Source organism: Sceloporus occidentalis, unplaced genomic scaffold (assembly GCF_023333645.1).
Source record: "Sceloporus occidentalis isolate IW3139 unplaced genomic scaffold, rSceOcc1.0.p SCAF_127, whole genome shotgun sequence".
In the NCBI taxonomy this organism is placed as follows: domain Eukaryota; kingdom Metazoa; phylum Chordata; class Lepidosauria; order Squamata; family Phrynosomatidae; genus Sceloporus; species Sceloporus occidentalis.
The window spans coordinates 1215826-1241285 of record NW_028317107.1 but is presented as its reverse complement, the minus strand read 5'-3'; the positions used below and the strand labels follow the sequence as shown (position 1 = coordinate 1241285).

Below are 25460 nucleotides of genomic sequence, written 5' to 3'. Positions count from 1 at the left end.
ATTGGAAAGATGAATTTAGTTACGTTTCGTCTATATTGTCATTTATGGCGCTAAACGTTGGGTCTTAAGACATTATTATGCGAGATTATATACGAGATTATATACGAGCTTCTTATATATATTATTACTGAAATGTATTAAAGGTAAGGCACGGTAATTGCCCAATAAACGCGGAATTTTACCTCCGGCTATGAAGTCGTCTTGAGGTTGGGTGGCTCGGTCTTCGGGTTAACGGAACCGATCTTTATGAATGGATACCAAAGGGATTATATGAATGAGCGGATTGCATATTATGACCCCTCCTGTACATAGAGCTCAGCTAGACATGTAAGCCAGAGCTCCGCCAATGCTCTCGACAAGATCAGATGAGCAAGAACGCTGGAAACGTCTCCTGTCGGCCGACAGCCAGTCTGACGGCAGCTGCTGCACCGTGATGCGCTTGCCTTCCAGCTACGGCACGAAGGATGGAAACCTGTGATGGCGCATAGAATCTAGACCGTCTCTGACCTCCTGAAATATCAACTCACAGCCGGTTAACTCCGGAGTGCTAGATCCAGGGCAACGCAAAGAGTTAAACCCCGGCCTGCGGATATCATGAAATGCCCTCTTCTGCCATGTCCTTATTCCTAAAGCTCCTTGTAATATGTATCCCCTTTATAATCTGGGAAACTTTCAAATGAGTTGAACCCGATACTCTTCGAGAATTAACCCTTTAATTGCTCAAAACGTGTGTTTTTTTGTTTTTCAGGGTACACAAAAAATATGCCTCCCATACTGCCCTACAAAAACATTATCCGTGAAATCTATACTAAGGTAAGTATTCGGTAAATACCTTATATATATAATAAATGTAATCCATTGCCGACAGGACAACAATGGATGGTGGGACTGGTACCCTTCAGCCTTAAGGGACATGTCTGGAAATACATGGCCAAATGTACATACAAAATGTTCAACGATGGCAGGATAAGGGACATTTGCCTCCCTGCCCCTCTTAGAACCCCCCCCACCCAACAAGGATAAGTCATTTATGGCTCTGTATAATTTTCATTGAAAATTTGAAATGTCGAGCGGTTACGCCATACCACGAGGCTTGCGTTTCATTAGAACTCCATTGGGCAGAGTATTGTAGTAATAGAAAGGGGTTAAACTTTGGAAGCAGTACTTTTTGCCCCCCCCCCCCCGAGTAATGACTTCACTTGCGTTTTCAGTGCCATGAATCTTGACAGATTTGAAAAAAGCCCCAGGGAAATTCTTAACCCAGAGATCCAAAAGGTAAGACGTTTTCTTTCGATTGAGGAAGATTGAGTGACTGCTTGGTGAGGATGTTTCATCGTCATGGAAAGGAGTTAGAGATGGATAAGGCGAAGAGGTGGTTTCTGGGAGAGAGGTTGATGCAGGTTGTCAGGGGCATGGGTCACCGTCGTAGGTGGCACGAGGTAGCCCGTGTTCCATAGGGCCGATGTTTTGTCCTCCCTCCTGGAAAGCAATTCCATGGATGCCAATGGCTCGGACTGGAGGGAAGCACGATGGCCAGGAATGGTGGTCGAGATGGTCCATTAGAACTCCACATGTTCACTGATGATGAGTTTCTCTTGGAACTTCTTGCTTTACCAAGCAATGGAACTGAGATATTACATTATTATATGTGTTTATGTAACGTGGTATAAAGCACCATAGAACCTGCCGGCAGATTGGCCCCCATTCGGCCCACATCTAGTCTCCCATTTCTCCTGCTGTAAAGTCTCAAACCTTAATCAGCCGTTGGTCTCGTCTCAGACTCGGGAGCCGTCTGTCTATCCCATGCATGTTTGCCTTCCCTCGTTAATTATGAGCTGAGGTGCACTTATAATTAATTTATAAGTAATATTTTTCCCTAATCGGGAAATTGTAACTCAATAAACTCCAATAAAACTACCATTTTTCCAGTCTCATAAACCATAAAAAATCCTGCCCCATCCCGTTCTATCCGGGGTAAGTGAAGAAAAAGAAAAGTCTCGTAAAGGTTTTAGTTTGCAGAAACTTACCATCTTGTAAGAGAAACCATTAACAAAGAAATCTTTCTCTGTGATTCTCCATTATTTGGCCGTTTTTTGAGTTAACACTCGTGTTTCCCACAATAGGACCTGCTGGTTTTAGAAGAACAAGAAGTAAGTAAAACCTAATCATTTTCTACTCAAAGATCCATTAAGGGAATTCCGAGTTTGCGCATGTTGCTGAAAGTTATAGTTTGCTTACAGACCTGGATATTTTTCTTATTCTATAAACAATCCTATCATCAAATAATGGATTTTTTTCACTTATTAGACCGCTTGTAAAATGTGATGGTTGAATATTTTTAATACAATTTTGAGTTCAAACTCCATGGGGGATATTCAGCAAAAATAGTTCCTTCCTAACACAAACGCACACACACTTACACATACTCACATACACACACTCATATATCTACACACACTAACATATATACACTCATGACAACACACATACAGGCTCATGTAAGCACATATGCACTCATGCTAACACACACACTAAAGTAAACACATATACACTCATATACACTGCTGTCAACACATACTCACACATACACACTCATGCCAACACACACTAACACATACACATGCATGCCAACACACACTAACACATACACACTCATGCCAACACACACTAACACAAACACACTCATGCCAACACATACTTACACATACGCACTCATGTCAACACACACTCACACAAACACACTCATGCTAACACACACTAACACACACGCATGCCAACACATACTCACACTTCCTTCCATATACGCGCCTTTCTTTACTGGAGCCATTATTAATATTATTTTGATTATTATGTATTATATGTGTCACAAAGGTTGTATTGTTACTATTGTTACTTTTTATGGCTGAAATGTTCATAATATTGTGTGTGTTTTGTAAATATTTCCAGGGTTCTGTGAATTTTAAGTTTGGAGTTCTATATGCCAAAGACGGTCAGCTTACGGATGATGAAATGTTCAGTAACGGTAAGTGCCAAATAAGGTTCTTTTGTCTCAAACCCTCTACTGCTTTTGTGAAAAGTGATCCAACCAAAGCTGGTACTCGAGACACCGGACACAACGCGGCGCTTTTAGTTCTTCGGGAATTATGTGACCTGTCCATTTCTCCGCTTTTTGTTTCTTTAGAAGTCGGGAGTGAAAGCTTCCAAAAATTATTGAACTTGCTTGGAGACACCATCACGTTAAAAAGCTGGGTCGGCTACCGAGGAGGACTAGACACCAAAAGTAAGAAAGCAGTTATTAAAGTTTTACTGAAATTACCTAAGCTCCATGTCCACTTTGTAAAGTCAAGTACTAGAAGGTCGCCACACCAGTAAATAATAAATATTGCTGGGATAGGGAAATATTAAGCACTAATATACTTTGTCGAGGCATCCAATCTGTATTTTGTATTTAGAATGTTTGAATTTAATTATAGAATCTTCCGGTTCTGTGATTTTAGGCTCAAAATCTATAATATTAAAGAAATGCATTAACAATAATATTATTATTAATAATAATAATAATAATAATATAGGTAAAGGAAAAACATATTAATATTAAAAAGCAGCTTGTCTAGGAGCTGTATTATACACACATCACACTATTAGGAAATGATGAAAAAAGAAAATATTATTAATATCTATCTAAATATTTGTTCTCTGATCATTAGAGAGTCCCGGACACAAGCTCTAAACGTATTCCTCACCGTCCCGGCAATTAAAATTCTGCACGCACGCCGCTCTGTGTGGATCTTGTCAGCATGAATAAAATATGGGCCTCGTAGTGTTTTAACCCATATTAATTTTCCTCTGCTTCCCGGGTTGCAGACGACACAACAGGAATACATTCCGTCTACACGGTTTACCAGGGCCATGAGATCATGTTCCACGTCTCAACAATGTTACCTTACTCGAAAGACAACAGACAACAGGTAAATAATGCCCCACGCCGTACATCTAAGTCAATATGCAATTAGCACTAAATCGACGTTTCACGCGGCGTGGACAGGAATGGACTCATTGGAAGGTTTCCACGCAGGACACTTACCTGTAATATTGGATTATGATCTAAACAGCTGGCTTTGTTCATTAAACGTAATTGTTAGTGTATAAAAACTCATCGACCATGTTACTCTTTTAATGATATGGTCTCCAAAATAAACCAAAAGGAATATTTTTCCATAAGAAATGTAAAAGCGCAGATATACAGAGTGGTTTTAAGCTCAGAAGACATTTAATAAAAGTGGGGTTTTTTTTAGCGTAATGTTTTAAAGTCTGAGTTTTACCAGCAGCAAAAGAACATCAAAGATTGTGTAACAGAAGTCATTCTAGATGGAAGCCGCTCGTCACGATTCAGAAAAGCAGCTGAAATACACAACGGCTTGAGTTTAACTCACACATTCAGCGAGTTCTTTAAACGTGTGGATGGACATATATTAAATAGAATTCAGACCCGGGATTGTTTGTTGTTGAGAGATAGAAGACCTCCAGGAGCACGGCTTTCATCTGCGGAAATCGCACGACATATACGTTCAGTCGTCCTGTTTGGATCACATGGGAATTTGGCAGCTGTAAAGTGGAATTTAAAAAAAACAAAAAATATATATATATATATATTTGTCCTTTTAACCAATTTGGCTGAAAAACATCTGACAAATCAATAGGATTAAAGATGATTATGGTTAAAAAGCTTTGGATAGAAGCTTGTTTTTATTTTGTTTTTCGGTGAGCTACAAATAATAGATAAAAATAGAAGTAACTTTTTTTATTTTCAGAAAAAACTGCTTTCACAAGATTCTAATAGAATGCTCTGTTGTTCTTCAAAACACGTATATACATTTTTTTTAATGTTTTATTATTCTTGACTTTCATTCTCTATTTGTAATAATTAAAAATAATTCTTTATTATTTTTTAATAATTTTTTTTCAATTTTTTTTTTTTGCTAGAAAAAAACAACTAATTTTATAGATCCACCCAACAACGCAGAATGTATATTGAGAACATTTTAGCTTAATCGGATCTGGTAAGGAGGACAAATACAAAATAAAAAAAAGTAACACATTCCGCCTTAAGGGGGCGCCCCATTGTCCCAGGGTGCTCCTCGAACAATGATTGCATATGAAAATATAACACTGTAGAATGCTCCTTCCATGGTCTAGTGTTTCATTGCACCGATTGGCTGTTTAAAGCAGCCAATCAGTTGGAAGATATTGCTCCCATTGAAACCAATGGGAGTGCTTTGCAGGCATTCTTACGAGGGGGTCTTAGTTATGGAGGGACCTTCACGGGGGCGCCATGAACATTTAAAGGGGCATATCAGTGCATATGATGGCTGGGCCGTCCCTTTTAATTGAAGAAATCCTAACAAATCAATTACAACCAGCTAATTTTCTCCAAGGACAGGGATTTGGAAATATTAACCCCTTAATGACAAAGCCCGTACATGTACGGGCTCAAAATGCATTGTTTTCAATGGGTTTAGGGACCGCCCATTGTCCTTAAGGGGTTAACGCAGACATATTTGCTTCTGATCGCTAGCAGGAGAATGTTTTAATCGTTAAATGCACGGAAGGAAAATGTATAATGTTTCTTGGAGGGCTAAAAAAAAATCTGAAATGGTAATTGGAGACCATGATCGATTTTGCTAATCTCTTTGAAATTATGTTTGTTGCTCGGTCCCCCAAGGGTAAACGTCTTAAGAGAAAATAAAATCAAGCGTATTAGAAGAGACTGCAATGTTTCTCTCCGTATTAGGTGGACATTAGAGTCCGGGCTCTCGTATCGAATTTAGAGATATCTTGTATCAAATGGAATTAATTTTGCCCCCGACGTCTGGGACCGCGAGCAGATCTTCAGCCGCGCTGCATAGGGCTGGAAAATTGTTTTGATCTGTAATTTATCAATCAAAACCAATATGATTCCGACTTGATAACCTTCAAGTACTTAGATTAGCGTGGATGTGTATGTCTCGCTGTCATTATTGATAAAATGTAAGCATTGTTACCATGAACAGGTAACAATATATCATATAACAATATATATATTAATACATTAATTTTTCTTTCTTTTTTTTTTTACCCTCTCCCTCTTTATAATAGATTTTGTATGTTAGTTTTATGTTAGTTTCAATAATTTTTTATGCCATCTCGTGTTTTTTTTTTGGAGGTCTTTTTTTACTTTCTCCTCTTTTTCATTATAAAATGAGTATTTTACTTTAAGTGGTTTTTACCCTCTCCTATACTTATAATAGATTTGGTATTTTGGTTTAAGGATTTGTTGTGTGTTTTTCTTAACCTCTCCCCTTTTTTTATGATAGGTTTTGTACTTTAGTTTAAGGAATTTCACTTTTTTATAATAGATTTTGTATGTACAGTTAAGCTTTTTTTTATGTTTTTTAACGTCACCCTTTTTGTGATACATTTTTGTGTAAAGATTTCAGCTTTAGCAATTGTAGACAATAATTTCTCCGTTAATTTTTTATAAAAAAAAATATATATATTGTAAAATTCTTCATGTAGAAAAATGATACAAACTCCATCAAGCTCAACCCATCCAAGTACATATCTCTGTTGATCCAGAAGAAGGCAAAACAAATTAGACTTTTATCCATTATGTAAAGCAAATTTGCTAACTTGTATTGTTTCACAATAAAACCAAATGTAATGATTGTGTCTTAAAGTGATCTCCCCATATTCTTCAGGTAGAAAGGAAACGTCACATCGGGAATGACATAGTAACCATAGTCTTCCAGGAAGGAGAAGAATCGTCCCCGTCTTTCAAACCATCCATGATTCGTTCTCACTTTACACGTATCCTTTATACTAAAATAATTATAATTCTCAATAATTGTGAGCTTTTTGAAATGTTGAACACCTATATATGAGAAAATATATATTTTTTTCTCTATGGTTTCTAGACAAATCAAATGATCCTCTGACAAGAGCCCAATCGGTAGATTAGAAGGAAAGTGGGGGGGGGGGAAAGTGGACGGAAAAATAAAATGAATGAATGAGTGAGCGAATGAATGAAAGAATGTCTGTCTCACATTCACCAGCATATATTTCTTTGCTGGCATTTGTTTCCCGGCATTTATTTAAATAAATATATCTTCGCAAACCAGTTGTGATTCCTTAATATTCTTCCAAGATATTTTTGCCTTAGTGAGGTATAATAAACAGAATGACAGTTATAGGTATGTTCTGTCCAATATGATTCATTCTATAGAACAAAAAAATATACAATAGTCTCATTATACTGTTAAATATTTACTGTTGTAATAGCTCTACAGAATTAGCTAGCACTATTACAATATAAATAATAAATATTATATATATTGTTTAAATAAATATAATGTCATGTATTAAATGACCTGGTACATCGGTACTTGCAATCTATTATAGGTTTGGCAATTAACATTTGGCCAACATATATTTTAGTAACATTTGTAACAACATGTATAGATAGTTAAGTATTTCATATAGAAACAAATCTGCATAGAAGGACCGCAAATGGAGGAATGGCAAAATAACCAAAAAATCAAACTACCAGCAAAAAAGCATTGGCATAAAATTATTTTAAGGTCTTTCAATCCCTTTTCTTCCATTTGTTTCGTTTATAACTTTTTCTGTAAAAGAAAATAAGAAAAAAAGGTAGAATCTGACCGTTAAACTTTGTTTTTTTTCTTTCTTTTTCTTATCTGATCTATACGCGGCCACCAGGCTAAAAATATTTTCTGAAGAAAGCGTACCTCTATTTGGGCCCCCCCTCCCATCGCCTCCTGTCTTTACGGATCACCAAGAATTCAGGGATTTTCTTCTAGTTAAATGTAAGTTTTCTGCTAGGAAACAAATAAATCGCTGATCTACTAAGGTTTATTTGCTTAACATGTTAGAGAGTCCAATTAATGGTTGGACTAAGTGGAACAGCATCTTTAATTGCAGGGTACAGTCTAGAAGTGACAAATAGGGCCCCTGGCTTCATCCAGATAACTCAGATGAATATCTGGGTTGCTTGCAATGGTCATAGTGGGGTAACTACTGTGGTTCTCAGGTTTCCCGGCTTTTTCGCACCCTTAACCGTCCATGTAGATACAGTTATGACATCATAGCATTGGCCCAACGGTCTTCAAGATTGGAGCAGCCAAGCATGGCAGAGATACCTATCTTCCCTTTAACTATTAGATCAACACGAGATACGCCCCACGATCAAATTAGGATTCCATTGGGACCATAGGCTGACTTTCATCCTTGGATTTAGAGGGCATGAGCCAAAAAGTATTTTAGAAGTGGACGCCATCCACCGTGAGCTACAGAACATAGCATCCCCTTAATTAAGGAGTCTTATTTCCATTTGATTACAATGTTTCACTTATTTGATGGTAACTCTGTTTCTGCCCCAGTAATAAACGGCGAGAAAGCCACGTTGGAGACGCCAACCTTTGCCCAGAAAAGGCAGAGGACTCTGGATATGCTCATCCGTTCTCTCTATCAGGATCTGATGCCCGATTTGCATAAGGTAATCATGATTTATTATGTTTTCCGTTGGCTGTTGCGAAATATTCTGCCACAGTGTAGCCAACACTCGAATCTGTCGGCTCATCTTTTTATATTGAACATCTGCTTGGGGATTGTCGGTCTGCCAAGGCTCCAGATTCCAGGCAAACTCCTTATGTTAACTTTGAAATAAGAAAGGGTTCTTGCGTCGCTCAAAGAACAATTAACCTCATTTTGAAGATGTACTTTGGGGGCAGTGGCGTCGCTACAGGGGGGCAAGGGGGGGCAATTGCCCCCCCTAGGATATTCCCCCTGTTGCCCCCCCCCGCCGAATTTGGAGTCACCCAGGACAGTCCCGCAATGGGACTTTAACCGCTGCTAACGATGGCATGGTGCCGTCGCTAGCAGTCCCAGTCAGGTGCTAACGACGGCACCATGCCGTCACTAGCACTACCCTACTTTGATGGTGGTCTGTGGACCTCCATCACCACCTACCCCGACGATCTGCCCCTCAAACTGAAGGGCATCACCGGGGCCGCCCGGTGACGTTTCGCGCAATGGCGCGATGACGTCACCGCGCAACTTTATTAACAACTGACAATTGTCAGTTAAAGAGGTATGAGGGGCATGCTGCTTAGATGCCACAGCTACAGACCCCCAACATATACCGTTGGAAAGGTAATTACTTCACCTTTCCAACGCTATATAGATTGTAAAAGAATTAAAATATTAAGTAAAAAAAATACAAATGTAAAAAAAGTTACAAAAATTATTTAAACATAAAGTAGTTTAACTTAAAAAAAAAAAAAAAAGTTTAAGTATTCTAGCTAAATGATCACTGTGGTAGCCAATGTTACCACAGCAATCATATAGCTATGAAAAGTCACATTCCCTTTTTAAAAATGGCCGATACTCATTTTTAATCCCATGATCCCTTTGATCATGGGGTTAAATTTAGCCAACTTTTCAGCAATTTTTGAAATCCTGATGAACTGCAAATATTACTAAAATCAGCCATTTAGCCTGTGCGGTACGTGAGTAACCATCTCATCCCTGCAGCGCCTTGCATTTTTACTGCAAACCTTATTTTTGCTGTAAAGGTGATTTTTTTTTTCTCCCTTTACCATCATTTCTTTGGGATTGTAAGGGGAAAGAATGGTGTCTGCTTCTGTGAGTGAATGTATGGAAAGAATGGCGTGTGCTTCTGCGAGTGAATGGAGATATGAAAGGCATGTGAATGATCAGTACTTAGGGTTGAAGCCTTGACGTGGCATTACTGCTCACGTAGGAAGTTAAATTATGGCACAAAAAGTACACATTTGCAAGAACTACACCCCTTGGCGCATCAAATGAGGGGCTGCATGTGTTTCTAGTACAAACCTGGAGTGCGCAAGACACAAATGAACATGTCGCTATGGTTAGAAAAAACATATTTTCTAGCCAAAGCGACATATTCCATCATTATTTGTGCACTCAACTTTTGTCCTAGAAATACATGTAGCCCCTCATTTGAAGCTCCAAGGGGTGTAGTTTCTTAAAATGAATGAATTGTCTGAATGAGGGAGAGCATGAGTTAATGTGTGGATGAGTTAAGTTAAGGTATTGTGTTGTTTAAAGGATTTCAAGGATTAGTCATATTAAATTGTGGCTTCAAGCTTCCCATGTTGAATGATCAAGTATTGGCTATATATATATATATATATATATATATATATATATATATATATATATATATATATTTAATGGTGGAAATTATTAATGCCCCCCCCAGTTTGACTGTGGTATCTTGTGTGCCCCCTCTATATATTGTTTCTAGAGTCGCCACTGTTTGGGGGTTCCTCGCAAAGGAGGAGGACGTGCCAGAGGGGCAAGGCACCTACCTCCTAAAGATCTTGGATAGCTACCAGAAGTTTTTATTTCTACTTTTGTTTTTAATGAACAGCCATAGAGGTATCTGCGGGAAAAAAACAAACATACAACCAAAAAAGTGTTCGCTCACTCTATAACCCATCACCCCACCATGGACCTTCTGACCTCTACTGTCTCAGAGTCCTCCCATTCCTGCTTCTTATAGAGGACCGGGAAGGCAAGCCTAGCCGTGTGTTGGATGGAATTAGCCTCAGATGGGCAAAAAGGGGCAAAGGAGCGGGCACAGCCAACCACATATACTACCAGTAATTAGCTGTTATTCCCAGACCCTTCAGGGCCAAACTTTGGCCCCAAGTGTGGTCATCACTTGGCGTATATAGAGCTGCTTAGTGTGTCTAGAACAGGATTTTACCAGCGAGGTGGTAAGAAAAATAATTACCAATAAAAATCCAATAAAAGCAATAAAATATATATATATTGATGTATTTTTGGACAAATATTTTGACCTTTAATGATGACATTTCCACTTTGGGGTATAACCCTTACTTAAATAAAAATATATAAATATTTTTACAATACAATAAAGATATACACAAAGCTTTTTAAAAACTGAAAATTTTAATTTAATTTGTCCTTTTTATTTCATAATACAAGGCACAGACCTTCTCGGTGTCTTTATCCGGGGAGGAAAAATATACCTAATCAGCCCTGAAGACATTAACCGAAGGTCCCCTCTGGTCCCATCTATCAGAACCGGGGGTATCGTATTAATAAGCGCCATCTGATGAAACACTGCTGTCATTCGTAGCCCGAGCACAGACTCTTGTAACAATGATTACTCTCCAAAAATAGATATAATTCATTTTGCTTGATGGCTTGGCATTAGCAAAGCTCTGCAGAGATCTTAACGTTCGTTACCGGGGTTTTTTTTTCACTCCAGAATTAGATCACTTTGAAAGAGTATCGTACATCCATGAAACAAAAGCTGGGAGAATAAACATTTTTATTTTTACATCTCCCCAGACACATTATAATAGAAATCAACTATCTGCCCCAGCAGAATAAAGAACAAATGCAGCTTCTAATGCCTGAAAAGAATAACTATTTTTTAAGGGGAACTCAAATTAAAATGTTTCAAAGGAATGGCTCGGTCTTAATCACCCGCTCGGCCTCTCTGACTAATGAAAGTCTATTGAGGAAGGGACTTCATTAGCATTGCCGTAAAGCATCAGCTCAGTGCGGTGTTTGAGCCGCGAAAGTCACCCAAAATATCACATGACTGACAACAATGGCGGACTCCGGGTCTGCAGATAAAGGGACAACCATTGATTAGGAACATTCCATTGGTTTGTTGGGGAGACATTTAGAGGCAGTATTACCCCTTATGAACATGACCCATGGAGAACAAAACCTATATTCTATATTTATAGAGCTGCACACTCATAATATATAAAGTATGGAGTGTACGGCCCATCTAATATTATACACAAGGCAGTTGAGCAATGTAATAAATATACAGCAAACTATTAATAAAGACATCATGGCCGACACCCAACGAGATCCCCCAACGTTTCAATAGCCAACCGCTACCCTTTTCAAGGGAGGGATCCAATGGGATGACGGTCGTGGCTTTTTAAACCTAAATATAAATGATAAATTCCGATGTATATCTTGGTAGCTGGATTTTGTACAATATAATATTCTGTTCTGCAGTTTTCCAATACAAGTCATGCGTTATTTTGGTTTAGAACATGCTCAACAGACGGTCTTTCAGCGACGTGCTGCCAGAATCGCCCAAATCCGCCAGAAAAAAGGAGGAGGCTCGTCAGGCGGAGTTTGTCCGAATCGGCCAGGTCAGTATGGCACCGGCACAACCCAAAAGTTCTACGTTCCACAAAAACGTACCTCCAGCATCGTGATTTATTCTCCAACCAAAAGGTTAAAAGAGCTAATTTTGGTCAAATGATCTTTATCAAGCTTTAAGTGATCACGGAACTTCATAAAGGTCACGTTCTACTTTTGCGCGATTTGGTTTAAAAAGGTGATTTTATCTAAAAAGATGTTCCTTGTTGACTTCTCAACTCTGCTCTCCTTATCTCATTAGGCATTGAAGCTGAAGACCATCGTCAGAGGGGACGCTCCGACAAGTCTGGCCACGACAGGTCTATGTCGGAAAGAGGTGTGTGTGTGTGTCTTCTACTCTTTTTAAGAAGAATGTTTAACATTTGGTTGGACGTTTACAAAAAGTTTGGTTGTAAATTTGATAACTCTTATACGTCGGGGGGCTTTCTACTGCTTTTCCAGACAAAAAGACCACGTTCAATTATTTTTGTGGATGCGAGGCAGCAAAAATGTCGGATTCCCCCAAAAATGTTCTTTCTTTATTACGCAGCCGTGGGAATCCCAGTGTTTCTGTAGCAACTTTCCTCATGAAGCAATCGGAGGCGACTCGTGGGGTCAGTCTTTGCTCGTTTCCACAGATGCCGGGGTCTTACTGATAGATGGTGAGTATTCCTACGACATGTTTTGGGAAGACTTCTTATAAAGCGTCACCACTCTGCGTGTTGGTTTGGGCTTCCAAAAAAATATTTTCCAGGTCTGGGGGCTAAATATTACCTACATAATTTAATTTAAGGTGGTGGGAGGGGGGGGATCAGTATCCCTCTCGCCCTCCTCCTAGGGCATTAAGGTTAGAATAACCGACGTCGGTGAAGATCTTCCATGCAGCAGCTGGATTTATATATTAGGTCCTCTTAGGCGTACATTTAAAGGTCCTCTGCTAATAATCCCCAAACATCGCACTAGGGGATGCCATTAAAGGTGCCGTCCCACCTACTCTCCTGAATTAGAAATATTAGAAAGACCGTCCTCAATATAAGATGAGACCAAGGACCAAGTAAGGTTTGAGATCTTACAGAAGGGCAGAGAAACGGGCAAATCAGATGAGCTGGGTGGCTGGGAAATAACCTAAATTCACCGGGATTTGCCATTAATGCAATGCTAGAAATTCAATAAAGACGGCACATTCTTAAATTCTGCATATTTAATATATATATTTATATATAATCCCTAATGGATCCAACATGGAAGTAAAGATTATCTGTCACTTAGATCTTTTAAAGAGTTTGCGTATTGAGCTGGGGGGGGTAGCTCCTGCTTCGTGTTTTATAGAACAGCTCCCATAAACCTCTCCGGGGACCGATTGAAGCCGTTTCTCCGAGGCAGTAAGGAGCGAGAGCCGCACTGGCTTCCTCCATCTCATTAAACTGCCTTTTGGTTCTTCGAGGCCTTTTATTGATTCATTTATTTCGCTTGTTTTTTTAATGGTATGTGCAGAAGACCAATTACGCCTTATTTCCAGACGCTACTATTGAAGGCTCCGAACGAGTCGCTGCTTTCGACTTCAGCTGCCAGAAGAATGGAAGGAGGATTGGGATTAACAAAAATATACAAAATATATATATAGATCCACAAAAGGGATAGATATGAAAAATTTTAGAGAATCAGAATTAAATAAATTCAAAAAATCTTCAATTAAAGATGATTGGCTTATTAGTATCCTTAGCCTATCAGAAGACAGAATTCAGATCATGGCCAGGGCTTCCCAAATTGACCACAATAAATAAATAAATAATAAATAAATAAATAAATAACTGGTGCAGGACTCTAGAGCAAGAAATTAAAGGCATAAGGCGTTCCATGGTAGAAATCTGTCATTAAAACCTTTCTTTTCTCTTTTTCTCTTTTTTTCCGTCTTATCAAAAAAATATAAAATGTTAAAGAATTTTTTTCCGGATCATAAATTCCATTTAATAAAACCTGCTTTAAAAAAAAAATCCTTGCTAAAAATGCAAACATGGTTCTCTATATACCCTGATTAAGGTTTTTTTTTTTTTCCTTCTTTTTGGTGTCATGTCTCTTTTAAGCTACGATTGCGAAATTGAATTTCCCAAAACATCGTTATAAACAGCTAATCGGATTCCCGTCACGTGCCGCTTTATCCCTGTAAATGAGAGAAGACAGCTGTGTAAACCCACGGAATATTAAATGTCAAAACCCGTTACACACGCTAACCTTTTTTATTTATTTATTTATTTTTGTCACAGAAGGACAGCCGTCAATTCCGGTCTTCGATAAAACTCTTCAGGTCAAGCAGATCCAAGTGCTGGAAACCCTGGATCTTCTTATCACCCGAGCGGACAAAGGTAATAATCAAAATAATAGAACATTTCGATTTTTTTATTTTTTTTATTATTAATTTTTTTGTACCCGTTTTTTTTTTTTTTTTTTGTAATCTACGTCTTATTGTTTAGAATAATATTTGGAAACTCTATGTTTTCCTTTTGCGGGGGGGGGTTGAAGATCACAGCTCATCAATGGAACTTGGGGTAGCCGCGTGTCAGCGTTGGGGTCTCCAGGTAAATCAATGGGAACGCTTTCTGCACATGACCACGAGGGTCTCGTTAGACCCCGGCTTCCTGGAACGCAAGCCTAGCCGAGCCCCCATGATACCGATGACACGGAGTGACCTCTCTTGTGGTCTCAACCGCTCCATGGGATAAAAAACAACAATTACTGTTACACTTGGGGGGATTTACAACGCAAAGGGCTTGAGGCGATAATAGCGGCAATGTCTCTCTTACTCTCGACCCAGCGCTAGATTGGGACGGTGACGTAAATCCTCACGAAAGGAAAGATCTGATAGAAAGATAAATGTGAAGAGCACTTTGGGAATAATGATTTTCAAGATAGTTTGTATAAAAAGCTGTATTTTTGTTAATGTATCAAATATCGGATCCCTTCAGTAACCTATAAATGACGGGATCCGGTTTAGTGTAAACCATCAAAGTTTTGGTAGGTTTTCTAATAATTAACCAAATTTGATTTGGAAGAAGATTATTTGTGGGTAGGGTCAGTATCTCCCGTGGGCGAAATTGGGACTGTCCTATGCAAAGCGGGACAGCTGGAAGGCATGGCATACAGATAATATGGGTTTCTCATGTCTAGAAACTCTAATGATATGCACACTTTGGAACTTTCATGAGACAAAATACCCCCTTATTGGTAAACTTAATATTCTGAATTCCCCATCTCCCACCTGCTGTACGTTATCCCGCATTTGCCTTATTCCCAACACTGTCAGTATACTCAGTACCTGCCCAGCGACCTCCGCTATGATATTTACATTGCAAATAAGAACTGCTGCCTTTTGATGGCTGTTGATGGATGAGATCTTTGTGAAGAAAATATCTATTTCCAGTCCAATACCCCCTCGCTCGCCTCCGGCTGTATTCAAATGAAGGGTTAAAAAAGCAAAAAAAAAGAAACAACAAAAAACTATATGTATATTATTACAGAGAGTCAGGCTGGGTGATTAAAACTGAGCTATTCAATCATTAGCCACTGGCAGGGGATTTAGTTGGTAGATTGGGGCTCAGATAACAGAGCGAAAACGCATAAAAAAAACACTAAACTAAAAAGCTGGCATGATGTTTTTTCTCCATCGCTATCTTTTGTATATACATATACTCTCTATATATATTCTCTCTCTCCTTAACCAGGAAAGGATGCTCGACTGTACGTCTTTCGACTCAGTTCCATCAGAAAAGGGCTGGAAGACAAACAGGCGATGAAGACCAAGTACGAATGCAGAGAAAATAAGCTTGAAAAGACAAAAGGCAGGTTATCAGTCTAGTTTTCTATACATTTTTTATTGCCATTAACAAAATAATTCACAGTCCCCATAAGTTTGATGAGAGAATCTGGCCGGACTTTGGTCGATCGTCACATGGGGTCTTCATGCGTTGCTTTCATTCACTCGCTCGACATTTGGCCGTGTCTTAAACGCCTGTCTCCCCCACCTGCCGTTTCCCACGGCGACACCGGCAATCAGCTGCGGGAACCGACAGCTAAAAGTGTATGTGTAATAACGGCATAGGAAACCTTTTACCTCCAACCCCCCGCCAGCCTCCCGTGTAGTTAATGATACAGACGCTTTCAAGATGGCTTCTGTCCAGCTCGCTTCTCGTAATTCATTCCTTTTTTTCTATTACCTCCTTATTTTCTTATTTATCAGCCTGAATACGTTTCAAAACTGGTCTTAGGGTAAAATAATAATATATTCTGTCTCGTAGAGCGTTAGCATTTTCTTTCAAGATGAACATCACCTATGAGAACTTAAATTATAAGCGAACAAAAAATGTCTATATGTTAAGGGAAAAATTTGGATTTTTAAGGAAATTCTCAGCAAAACTGCTATAATATTCTTATTTTAATATAGTCATACACTTTGGTGGAGCCTAATGAACGTGAAATATTCAGGTAAATGTATTTGGCATAGTCTAGTGTCAGATACTTCAGTGGGTTTTGGTCGACAGATTGTGGTCAACAGGTTGTGGCCTACAAACTCTTTTCTTCTCCTGAGATCTCTCATCATGGATTTAACGGAGGACTTGTCTGATGTGCTCAGGCTGGGTAGACTTTAGTTGAGGCACCCAGAAGAGTTGTCACTGCTCAATGCGGGTTCCGAGTGTTCTTACATATCTAGATTTCTCATTGTTGAGAATTCTACAACTCAGGCGATGCTTCCATAGCCCTCACCGATGGTCATCCACATGGCATCTTCCACTGGCAATGTCATCTATTAGAGCTTTAAATATCAATTACAATAACACTTATGTGGATCTGAATGTTTTTGTTTTCTCTAGTTCACGACACATTTGTTTTTTTTCCCATCTCCCGCCAGGGTGCCACATGTACGCTACCAACACCCACCACAGCAGCGAGCTGAGAATCGTCGTGGCCATAAGGAACAAACTGCTGCTGATAACCCGGAAACACAACCCACTCAACTCGTTTACCGGCATCCCCGTCAACTCACCTTCTACTGACTCGCCGGTGGAGGAATTCCAGTACATCAGGGTGAGCTGACATTTAAACGTGTCTTCTGACGGTCTTCTTCATGGTCTTCTTTGTAGCCCCTCAATCTGTAGAGTTTTAGAAAGGCAATAAATAATGAATGCTGTACTATTCCGTATCCCATATCATTTAGAGGTCTGTGGTCCAGAAATAAAAGAAACATATAAACAATGAACCGACAGATAAGAACCATTCCACCCATCTAGCAAAGGGATGCCGGTGCTAAGTTTGGGAAGTGGTCGGTGTATAACCACGGTATTGGAGGAAATATTCCTTCAGTTCCTGGGGCAACGAAGCAACTTTTTTTATACAAAATGTGTCCAAAGTTTTATTTCTGATTTTTCTTTTTTCCTATAATATCACAAATAAATAAAATAATGACTTAGGTATGTGATCTCTTGTCTGCCCGCAGGAGATTTGTCTGTCGGACCCTCCAGTCGTGATGACCCTGGTGGACGGGCCAACTGGGGATAATGACAACATGATCTGCGTCGCGTACAAACACCAGTTCGACTTGGTGAACGAGAGCACGGGAGAGTCCTGCCGACTGCATCACGTGGATGCGAGTAGGGTAAGACTCCTTTTGATTTAAAGGATTTTGGTTGGAGCTGCTCTTGATATTAGCCGTTCATCAAATTCATCACCAACGTCACTATATGCAACTCCAACTCTAAGCGCCCACCAAGTTTATTGTTTATCGGTGGCTGTGCTACGTTATATGGGGTACAAAACCAGCGTGAGACGTCTCCCAATGCCAGCGTGCTCTTCCTAAAGGGTGTTAGCTACGTCCTCCTCTGTTAGACCGCTGTTAAGTTACGTAGAGCCATTGCATGGAACGTTCTATAGCGTACGCAGCTATGGAGCTGGTTAGGGTAACAGGCAGGGAAAAGCTACCCGTCATGAACTCTTTTCTTATAATTGGCGGCTCAGCTGCACAGGTGGCTTCTGAAAAAGAGACCACCATGCCATCATTTCAGCCCCTTTCTGTGCGATCACGAGCGAGCGGAACACTGTCATTATGTTCCGTTCCGTCTTATGGCGTTCAGCTCGCCTTCTACTTATTTATTCTATTGCTAAGTAACCGCTTCATTTATTCTGCTCTATAAATACGTGTCGACGGCTGTGTTATCAAACAGACGGTGCGCAAACCGTGCTGTTTTTTCGGGGTGAGCTGCCGAGATAACTGCCCGAGCATTTGTATGGGTAAACAACATTTAACCCCTTCCCCGTCTAGCGAACCTTGATAACTTTGCTAAATTTTTGAAATGTAGTCTCGTTGCCATAGCAACCGATGGTAAGTCCCCGCTGATTGGAATATTCCGTTGGTTGCTATGGTGATAAGAGCCTTTTTTTCAAACTTCCCAACGAGATAGCTTTTCATGTAACCCAAAAGACGCCGTCAGCCATTTCTTATGGTAAAAGAAAAAAATACATTTTAACACTTCAATAATTTGCATATTATATGGGACCAGTTCCCATATAATATGCAAATTATTTAAGTGTTAAAATGCAGCACGTGGGCAAAAATGGGCGGAGCATAGTCAAAAGTGGGCAGGGCTTATGTCAGACTCTTGTCTACAAGGGCACCACTACCATACAATAAACTTACGCCTGATAGGCTCCTACCTATCTGCCATCCGAATCAGAACTTTATAGAGTTGTCCTAAATAGTTAGGACAAAGTGGCCGACAGAGAGTCAGCTTTGGGTTTCCTCCAAAATCACAACTTTTAGGTCCGTTGGCACCGAGGGTCCTGTTGCGTTTGACCCAAGTAGAGATCATAGGATACGAAATTCCATACGAGGGACTTTCTGTAAACCAGGTGTGCTTGGGTTATATTATCATTAGGCCAGAGGTGCATAACGGTCCTGGTTTCTATCTATATAACCATAAGGCCATCTCTAAATCCAGGAAGGTTGGTGGTTCTTTGAGGTCCTTTTTGAGGAGAACCAGTTGAGTAAATATTTTTGGCGATGGGCGCCGTATACTTATCACCAATACATCGTGCATAGGGGTCACCTATACTCGGTGCTGTATCCTAAAATATCCACTTTGAGCACTAGCCCTTACACATTATCATTGCAGGTTCATTTTGTTGCAGCTATTGATGTGTACGAAGACGGGGAAGCCGGGTTACTGCTCTGCTATAACTGTAAGTGTGAGAATATATACGTCGGAACGTGTTTTACTCCAACTTCTACCTCTAATTTAACCCATGTTTATTAAATACGGTTTCAAAAGGCATACCAAAAATAATAATTTAAGGATTATTTGAATTTTGAAGGGCACTTTTACGTTGGATGCTGTTGCTGGTCCGATGATGGACTAAGGTCTTTTTTTTTACCCAAAGTGCTCTGTTACTATGTTACAGTATCAATTGAAAATGTATCTTTCCTTTACACCAGATCCTATTTCCTTTAAACACCGGCCCCAATCTTTATGTGTTGGCAGCAAAAGTCAGGATCTTTTGTGTATTACAGATATTTGCTGCTACAAGAAGGTGAGTCCATTCAACGGCGGCTCCCCTCTGATCCAGCCGTCGGCATCCGACTTCCATTTCAGCTGGAACCAAGTTCCTAACTCCGTCGGTAAGCGCCCAGATCTTATTCACAGATCCTCCAGCTGTCAAAACATCATGAGAACTGTAGTCCATCCATAGCACCTCAGCTCTGAAGGGTCACCATCACTAATCTATCCAACATGCATCTTGGCAGACGATGGACTACAATTCACATGATGCTTCATAGTACGTGTTGGTTTAACATCATTGGAGCTGCATGCTGCCCGTTGTACAAGCTCCATACAACACGTGATAGTTCTATAGTTAGTGTTAGAATTAAATTTTATATTAAATATGACATTTCTGCATATTCTTATGACACGATGTGGCGTTTCCCGCTCTTCTACAGTCTGTGCGTTCCCGTACATTCTGGCTTTCACTACGGACTCCATAGAAATCAGATTGGTGGTCAACGGCAATTTGGTCCACACTGCCGTTGTTCCCGAACTGCAGCTTGTGGCGTCCAGGGTAAGATTTTTTAAACTTTCATAACGTATACGGTGATCTTTAGCATATACTTGGGGGTTGTCAGCCATCACAATGTCATCTTCTACCAGTCCACGTCTATTCCACCGATGTCCACCTGCTCCATGTCCATGGCTGTTTTCCTCCTATTATAATGACATCATCGATTTAACCTTGCTTTTCTGGGGTTATTTAGGGTTCTTCATACTGACATGAGGAACCCCAGCCGCCCCTGCGGCAGGAGGCATGGAGCGACTCAAGATATATGTTTCAAGAGGTTACATTAAACTCCACAATCCTTCTCTTTTCCAGTCAGATATTTATTTTAAAGCGACAGCCGCCGTCATATCGTCATCCAACAGCAGTTCAAAGGACACCAGCTCTCATAGCTCCCCGCAGACCCCCACGGGCTACGACCTGCCGCCATTTCCCTCGTCTCCAGCAGAAGGTAAATAGCCGAGTTCAGATTTTATACCTGACAACCTATCAAGAGATGCAAAAAAATGTTTATACATTGAGAATTTCTCACATTGTGACATCGAACATTTTTGCCGTGGAAAAAACCTCAAAATATCCACGGCTTCCCACCAAGTCTTGCGTTTTTTCCATCGTGAGCTCAGCCTCTCGGTCCTGAATGCGGTTAATGTGAAGTATTTTATACCCATTAAGTAGGGCTGCTGTTTGGGGAAAAAATATACCCTCGGGGGTATCACATCCTACCTGTGATGGTGTGAATGCCTGGAGCAATTTTATTTTATTTCTCCACCTGTCAGTAGAGGCCTTCGCAACGTATCTGAGATTAGATTTTATCACTCGCTGCAGACGGATGTTGGATTTTAAAGATTAAAATAAGAAATAGATACCTTTTTTAAATCCCTACCTCATAATATACACATATGGCAGGGCGTTAATAGGTATACACAGCCGTTCAAAAGTTTTGGGGTCACTTGAAAAACCAGGAAATTTCTGGCTGTAACATAATTACAAAAGGGTTTCCTAACCATCAGTTAGCCTTTTAAACTTAAACTTGGATCAGCGAACACAACGTGCCATTGGAACACAGGAGTGATGGGAGTGATAAAGGGCCATTAGAACACAAGAGTGATGGGAGTGATAAAGGGCCACTGGAACCCAGGAGTGATGGGAGTGATAAAGGGCCATTGGAACCCAGGTGTGATGGGAGTGATAAAGGGCCATTGGAACACAGGAGTGATGGGAATGATAAAGGGCCATTGGAACCCAGGAGTGATGGGAGTGATAAAGGGCCACTGGAACCCAGGAGTGATGGGAGTGATAAAGGGCCATTGGAACACAGGAGTGATGGGAATGATAAAGGGCCATTGGAACCCAGGAGTGATGGGAGTGATAAAGGGCCACTGGAACCCAGGAGTGATGGGAGTGATAAAGGGCCATTGGAACACAGGAGTGATGGGAGTGATAAAGGGCCATTGGAACACAGGAGTGATGGGAGTGATAAAGGGCCATTGGAACACAGGATTGATGGGAGTGATAAAAGGCCATTGGAACACAGGAGTGATGGGAGTGATAAAGGGCCATTGGAACCCAGGTGTGATGGGAGTGATAAAGGGCCATTGGAACACAGGAGTGATGGGAGTGATAAAAGGCCATTGGAACACAGGAGTGATGGGAGTGATAAATGGCCATTGGAACACAGGAGTGATGGGAGTGATAAAGAGTGATGAGCGCCTATGAAGAGATTCCATCTCTTCCGGCTACAATAGTCATTTACAACATTAACCCCGTCTGCGCTGGATTTCTGATCCATTTCATGTTATTTTAATGGTAAAAAAATTGCGTTTCTTTCAAAAACAAGGACATGTTTAAGTGAACCCAAGACTTTTTGTACGAGTTTGCCGCCTGTTGGTAGGTTTTTTGACCGCATTTTATTTATTAAGCCGTTTTCTGCTGTTTCTATACACATTATGGGGGCTTTTAGGGCTGTAGAACCCTGCGATACCCTCATACCCAGCAAACATTCTGACCGCCTAGAAAAGAGGGGCATCAGGGGAGAATTTTGTAAATGACATTTGAAAAATGTTGAATATTTGGCACCTATATTTTTTTTACATACGTGTAAAAGATGTAGACCGTGTTGGTGATCTTACGAGGCATAAGAGGAAAAATGATCCAGCATTTGATTCATGTTGGTTTTAATCGATTAGACTGGCGTGGGGTATTTTTATCTCCAAAACAATAATACAAAAAAACAACAGGCATATAATTGAATAAATATTTTTGCTAGCCCACTGGCACACGCGTAACAGATCTTGATGCATCACGTCAAATCCAGGATATTTTACGATTTAAATGCCAAAAGGTGAGCAGGGTTGAGAACATGCGCGCTTCCATAATTAAATCCTGTCCGGTCTAATTTGCAGAAATCATATTCTCCCCGTACCGCAAGCCGACAAAAGAAAAAACCCCGAAATGTCAACATTTCACAAACAAAAAAAATGGCTGACATCCCTCTCCATCCAACATATGATCCACGGTGACACCCAGAACCACAATACTGGGATCATAAACACCAAATATTCTATAAATGATCTCTTACATCATACAGCAGAACAATTAAATTATAAAATTACAAGAATGACATAGAAAGCGTTCTCTTTCCTTATATTTGTCGTTTGTCTTTCTAACAGGCGAGGTGCAGTCCAAGAATATTTACAAGATTCCTCTGAGCAACTTGGTCGGAAGAAGCATCGAGCGACCTTTAAAGTCACCGTTAGTCCCCAAGGTCATCACAACCCCGACGTCCGCCAGCATCGCCTGCATTCCCGTTACGCACTCGCTGTCGTTATCCCGCATGGAGATCAAAGAGATAGCGAGCAGGACAAGGAAAGAATTATTGGGTAATATCGCGCCCTAAAATAATTTTATTATACTTTTGATTTCTGTACATTACATTGGGATGGGGTCTAATGTTCTAATGTAGAATTAGACTTCTGTGCAGTCAATGGGAGAAGCAGATTCTCTGGGGCAACATAGATCTATCTATTATAGGTCTATATACCCCTGGCGGAACCAGATTTAAGGCTTGATAAGTATGGAAGTAAAATTCGGGTCAGGGTTCTATTGTAGAACGTTGTATGGGCAAGAAATGAGGACATTCTACCTGCTTTTGGTTGCATATAGTCTACCTTTTCTATAGAGGTGGGCAGATGATGTGGGTTTAAGTTTGGCCAAGAATTATTATTATTCCTACCCCAATAAAAGAGAAGGAGCATGAGCCGAGAGAAGATGCTGCCATTTTTCCTCCCCTTTCATCACTGTGTCCTCCATGTCCGATGGAGTCCAGTACTTGGACCTCTATAGAGGGCAGGGTCGGCTCCTATGCGGCCCCCTATCTCGGCTTGTTCCACATTGGGTTGAGCTCGCTTGTTTCTGTTTTGACGAGTAATGGTTGTAGATCGAGTTCCAAAAACTCAATGAAACGTTTTACAAACTTCATATTCACATTTGATCCGATTACCAGGCCTGTCCGGAGAACCCACCTCCAAATCTGAATTGTACCATAAACAGAAGAAGCTCGCTAGGAAACAGGCGGAAGAAGAATCAAAACAGGAAGCCGTGAGATCAACAAGTACCGACCGGTAGGTGACGCTCCGGCCCGAGACTTGGTTCCACCAGGAAGGGTCTCGTCGTTGGGCAGATTATCCTCCTTCTCGAGATCTGTGTTCACATAGATGACTTGGCTGCGAACCAAAATGGGTCAAATATCTCAAGTCAATGCTATCCCTAACTCCAAACTTAGATGAGTCCACCAGAGGAGAAACCGGGAAGTCAATTCCTATGAAGGACAGATATTATTAATCCATCCTTTTTCTTCCACCTACAGAATACATTCAGGCTCTTTCGAAAGCAGTTCTGAGGGACAGCGCCACTATTCCACCAGTTCGGATCCAGACACTAATATCAGCGTGGAGGAAAGCCCAATTTTTAACAGCAGCAGCAGCCCCTTTCAAGTGGTTCCTTCATTCGACGAGGACATTGTTGACCTAAAGTGAAGACAATCTCAGTAACCCCACCCCCACCCCCCCCGTCCTTATATATCCCCTCCCTTTCTAACAAATGTCGAGGCTCTGTAGGAATGTCACAATACAGCACGTTGCTATCAGGCGGAGAATAGAATGTCCGAGACTCACCACAGGACAGTAGGAAGTCACTAGAGTTCCAGGTCTAGAACACTCTAAATTTATTGATCCACCTCTCTCTCTCTACCACTTTGACCTTAACAGTTCACAGTTTAAAGGGTCATTAAGGTATTAGAACTGCATTTATTGCTTCCATAGCTGTTCGCTAGGCTCAGAGAACATTTTCGGTTATGGTCTGGCACAAGAACAGGTCAATGGATCTCCAAGGGGGGGGGGGGGGCGTCAATCTAATCCCATTCTGTGCCTGAGGGTGTAGAATGAACCCTTCACCCACACACACTACTCTGGCACCCAAAGGGTTACAGCTGATCATAACCCGATATACAAGGGCAAGCTAGTTCCTTTAACTCTTTCTGTGCCGGCAGCACGGAAAAAGGGCTAGTTGGCCACCTCTGCCAAGGTGTAACTTAACGGCGTGTGTTAGGAAGATTTTTTATTTTATTTAAACAAATAACAATGCTTTGTCCATAATAAGAATTATAGCTGCTAATTGTTACTCTCCCCTCCCCCCCTCCGTTTATACCTCAGCGTTTTGTAGCAAAAGAACGGGAGGTGGTAACTCAGACAGAGCCAATGGCCAGGAGTCCAAGCGACGTACGTACTTTGTGCTTTAAAGTCTTACTCGTAGACGTGTCTTTACTGACGTAAGAAGTAGCCAAGAAACCAGATACGTGCCGTTGGCGTCCATATCGCTAACTTCTCGCTAAACGTGCCAAGGATCCACCGCGTGTCTTACATCGTTCCTTCCCTTAAGACATAAAACCAATAATAAGACCGGAATATCCATACGGTTTCTTGGGTGTCCTCGCAATGACTCTTTTATTAGGAATATATTTCTGTATACGGGGATATATATATGTATTAGTGTTATATGGAGTTTGGTATCTTTGATATATTAATAAGATGTAGTCTTCCTGACTTCTGTTTTTTATTTTTTTGGGG

At 40.5% G+C, this 25460-nt stretch overlaps 1 protein-coding gene across 1 annotated transcript in view; it reads left to right on the top strand.

Moving 5' to 3' along the window:
- The window catches only part of LOC149281820 (GTPase-activating Rap/Ran-GAP domain-like protein 3), a 58797-nt gene extending 34426 nt beyond the window's left edge, over window positions 1–24371 (top strand). The window contains exons 6-29 of the mRNA XM_089498942.1: window positions 749–813; window positions 1212–1275; window positions 2124–2150; window positions 2947–3022; window positions 3182–3280; window positions 3865–3968; window positions 6738–6846; window positions 7184–7229; window positions 7756–7862; window positions 8436–8551; window positions 12147–12251; window positions 12503–12577; window positions 12791–12902; window positions 14505–14603; window positions 15960–16076; window positions 17144–17319; window positions 17729–17887; window positions 19401–19467; window positions 19796–19903; window positions 20225–20343; window positions 20653–20788; window positions 23007–23216; window positions 23840–23957; window positions 24203–24371. Of these exons, the coding sequence (XP_089355068.1) occupies window positions 749–813; window positions 1212–1275; window positions 2124–2150; window positions 2947–3022; window positions 3182–3280; window positions 3865–3968; window positions 6738–6846; window positions 7184–7229; window positions 7756–7862; window positions 8436–8551; window positions 12147–12251; window positions 12503–12577; window positions 12791–12902; window positions 14505–14603; window positions 15960–16076; window positions 17144–17319; window positions 17729–17887; window positions 19401–19467; window positions 19796–19903; window positions 20225–20343; window positions 20653–20788; window positions 23007–23216; window positions 23840–23957; window positions 24203–24371 (2583 nt within the window). The remainder of the gene's footprint in view (window positions 1–748; window positions 814–1211; window positions 1276–2123; window positions 2151–2946; window positions 3023–3181; window positions 3281–3864; window positions 3969–6737; window positions 6847–7183; window positions 7230–7755; window positions 7863–8435; window positions 8552–12146; window positions 12252–12502; window positions 12578–12790; window positions 12903–14504; window positions 14604–15959; window positions 16077–17143; window positions 17320–17728; window positions 17888–19400; window positions 19468–19795; window positions 19904–20224; window positions 20344–20652; window positions 20789–23006; window positions 23217–23839; window positions 23958–24202) is intronic.
- Window positions 24372–25460: the final 1089 nt, after the last annotated feature.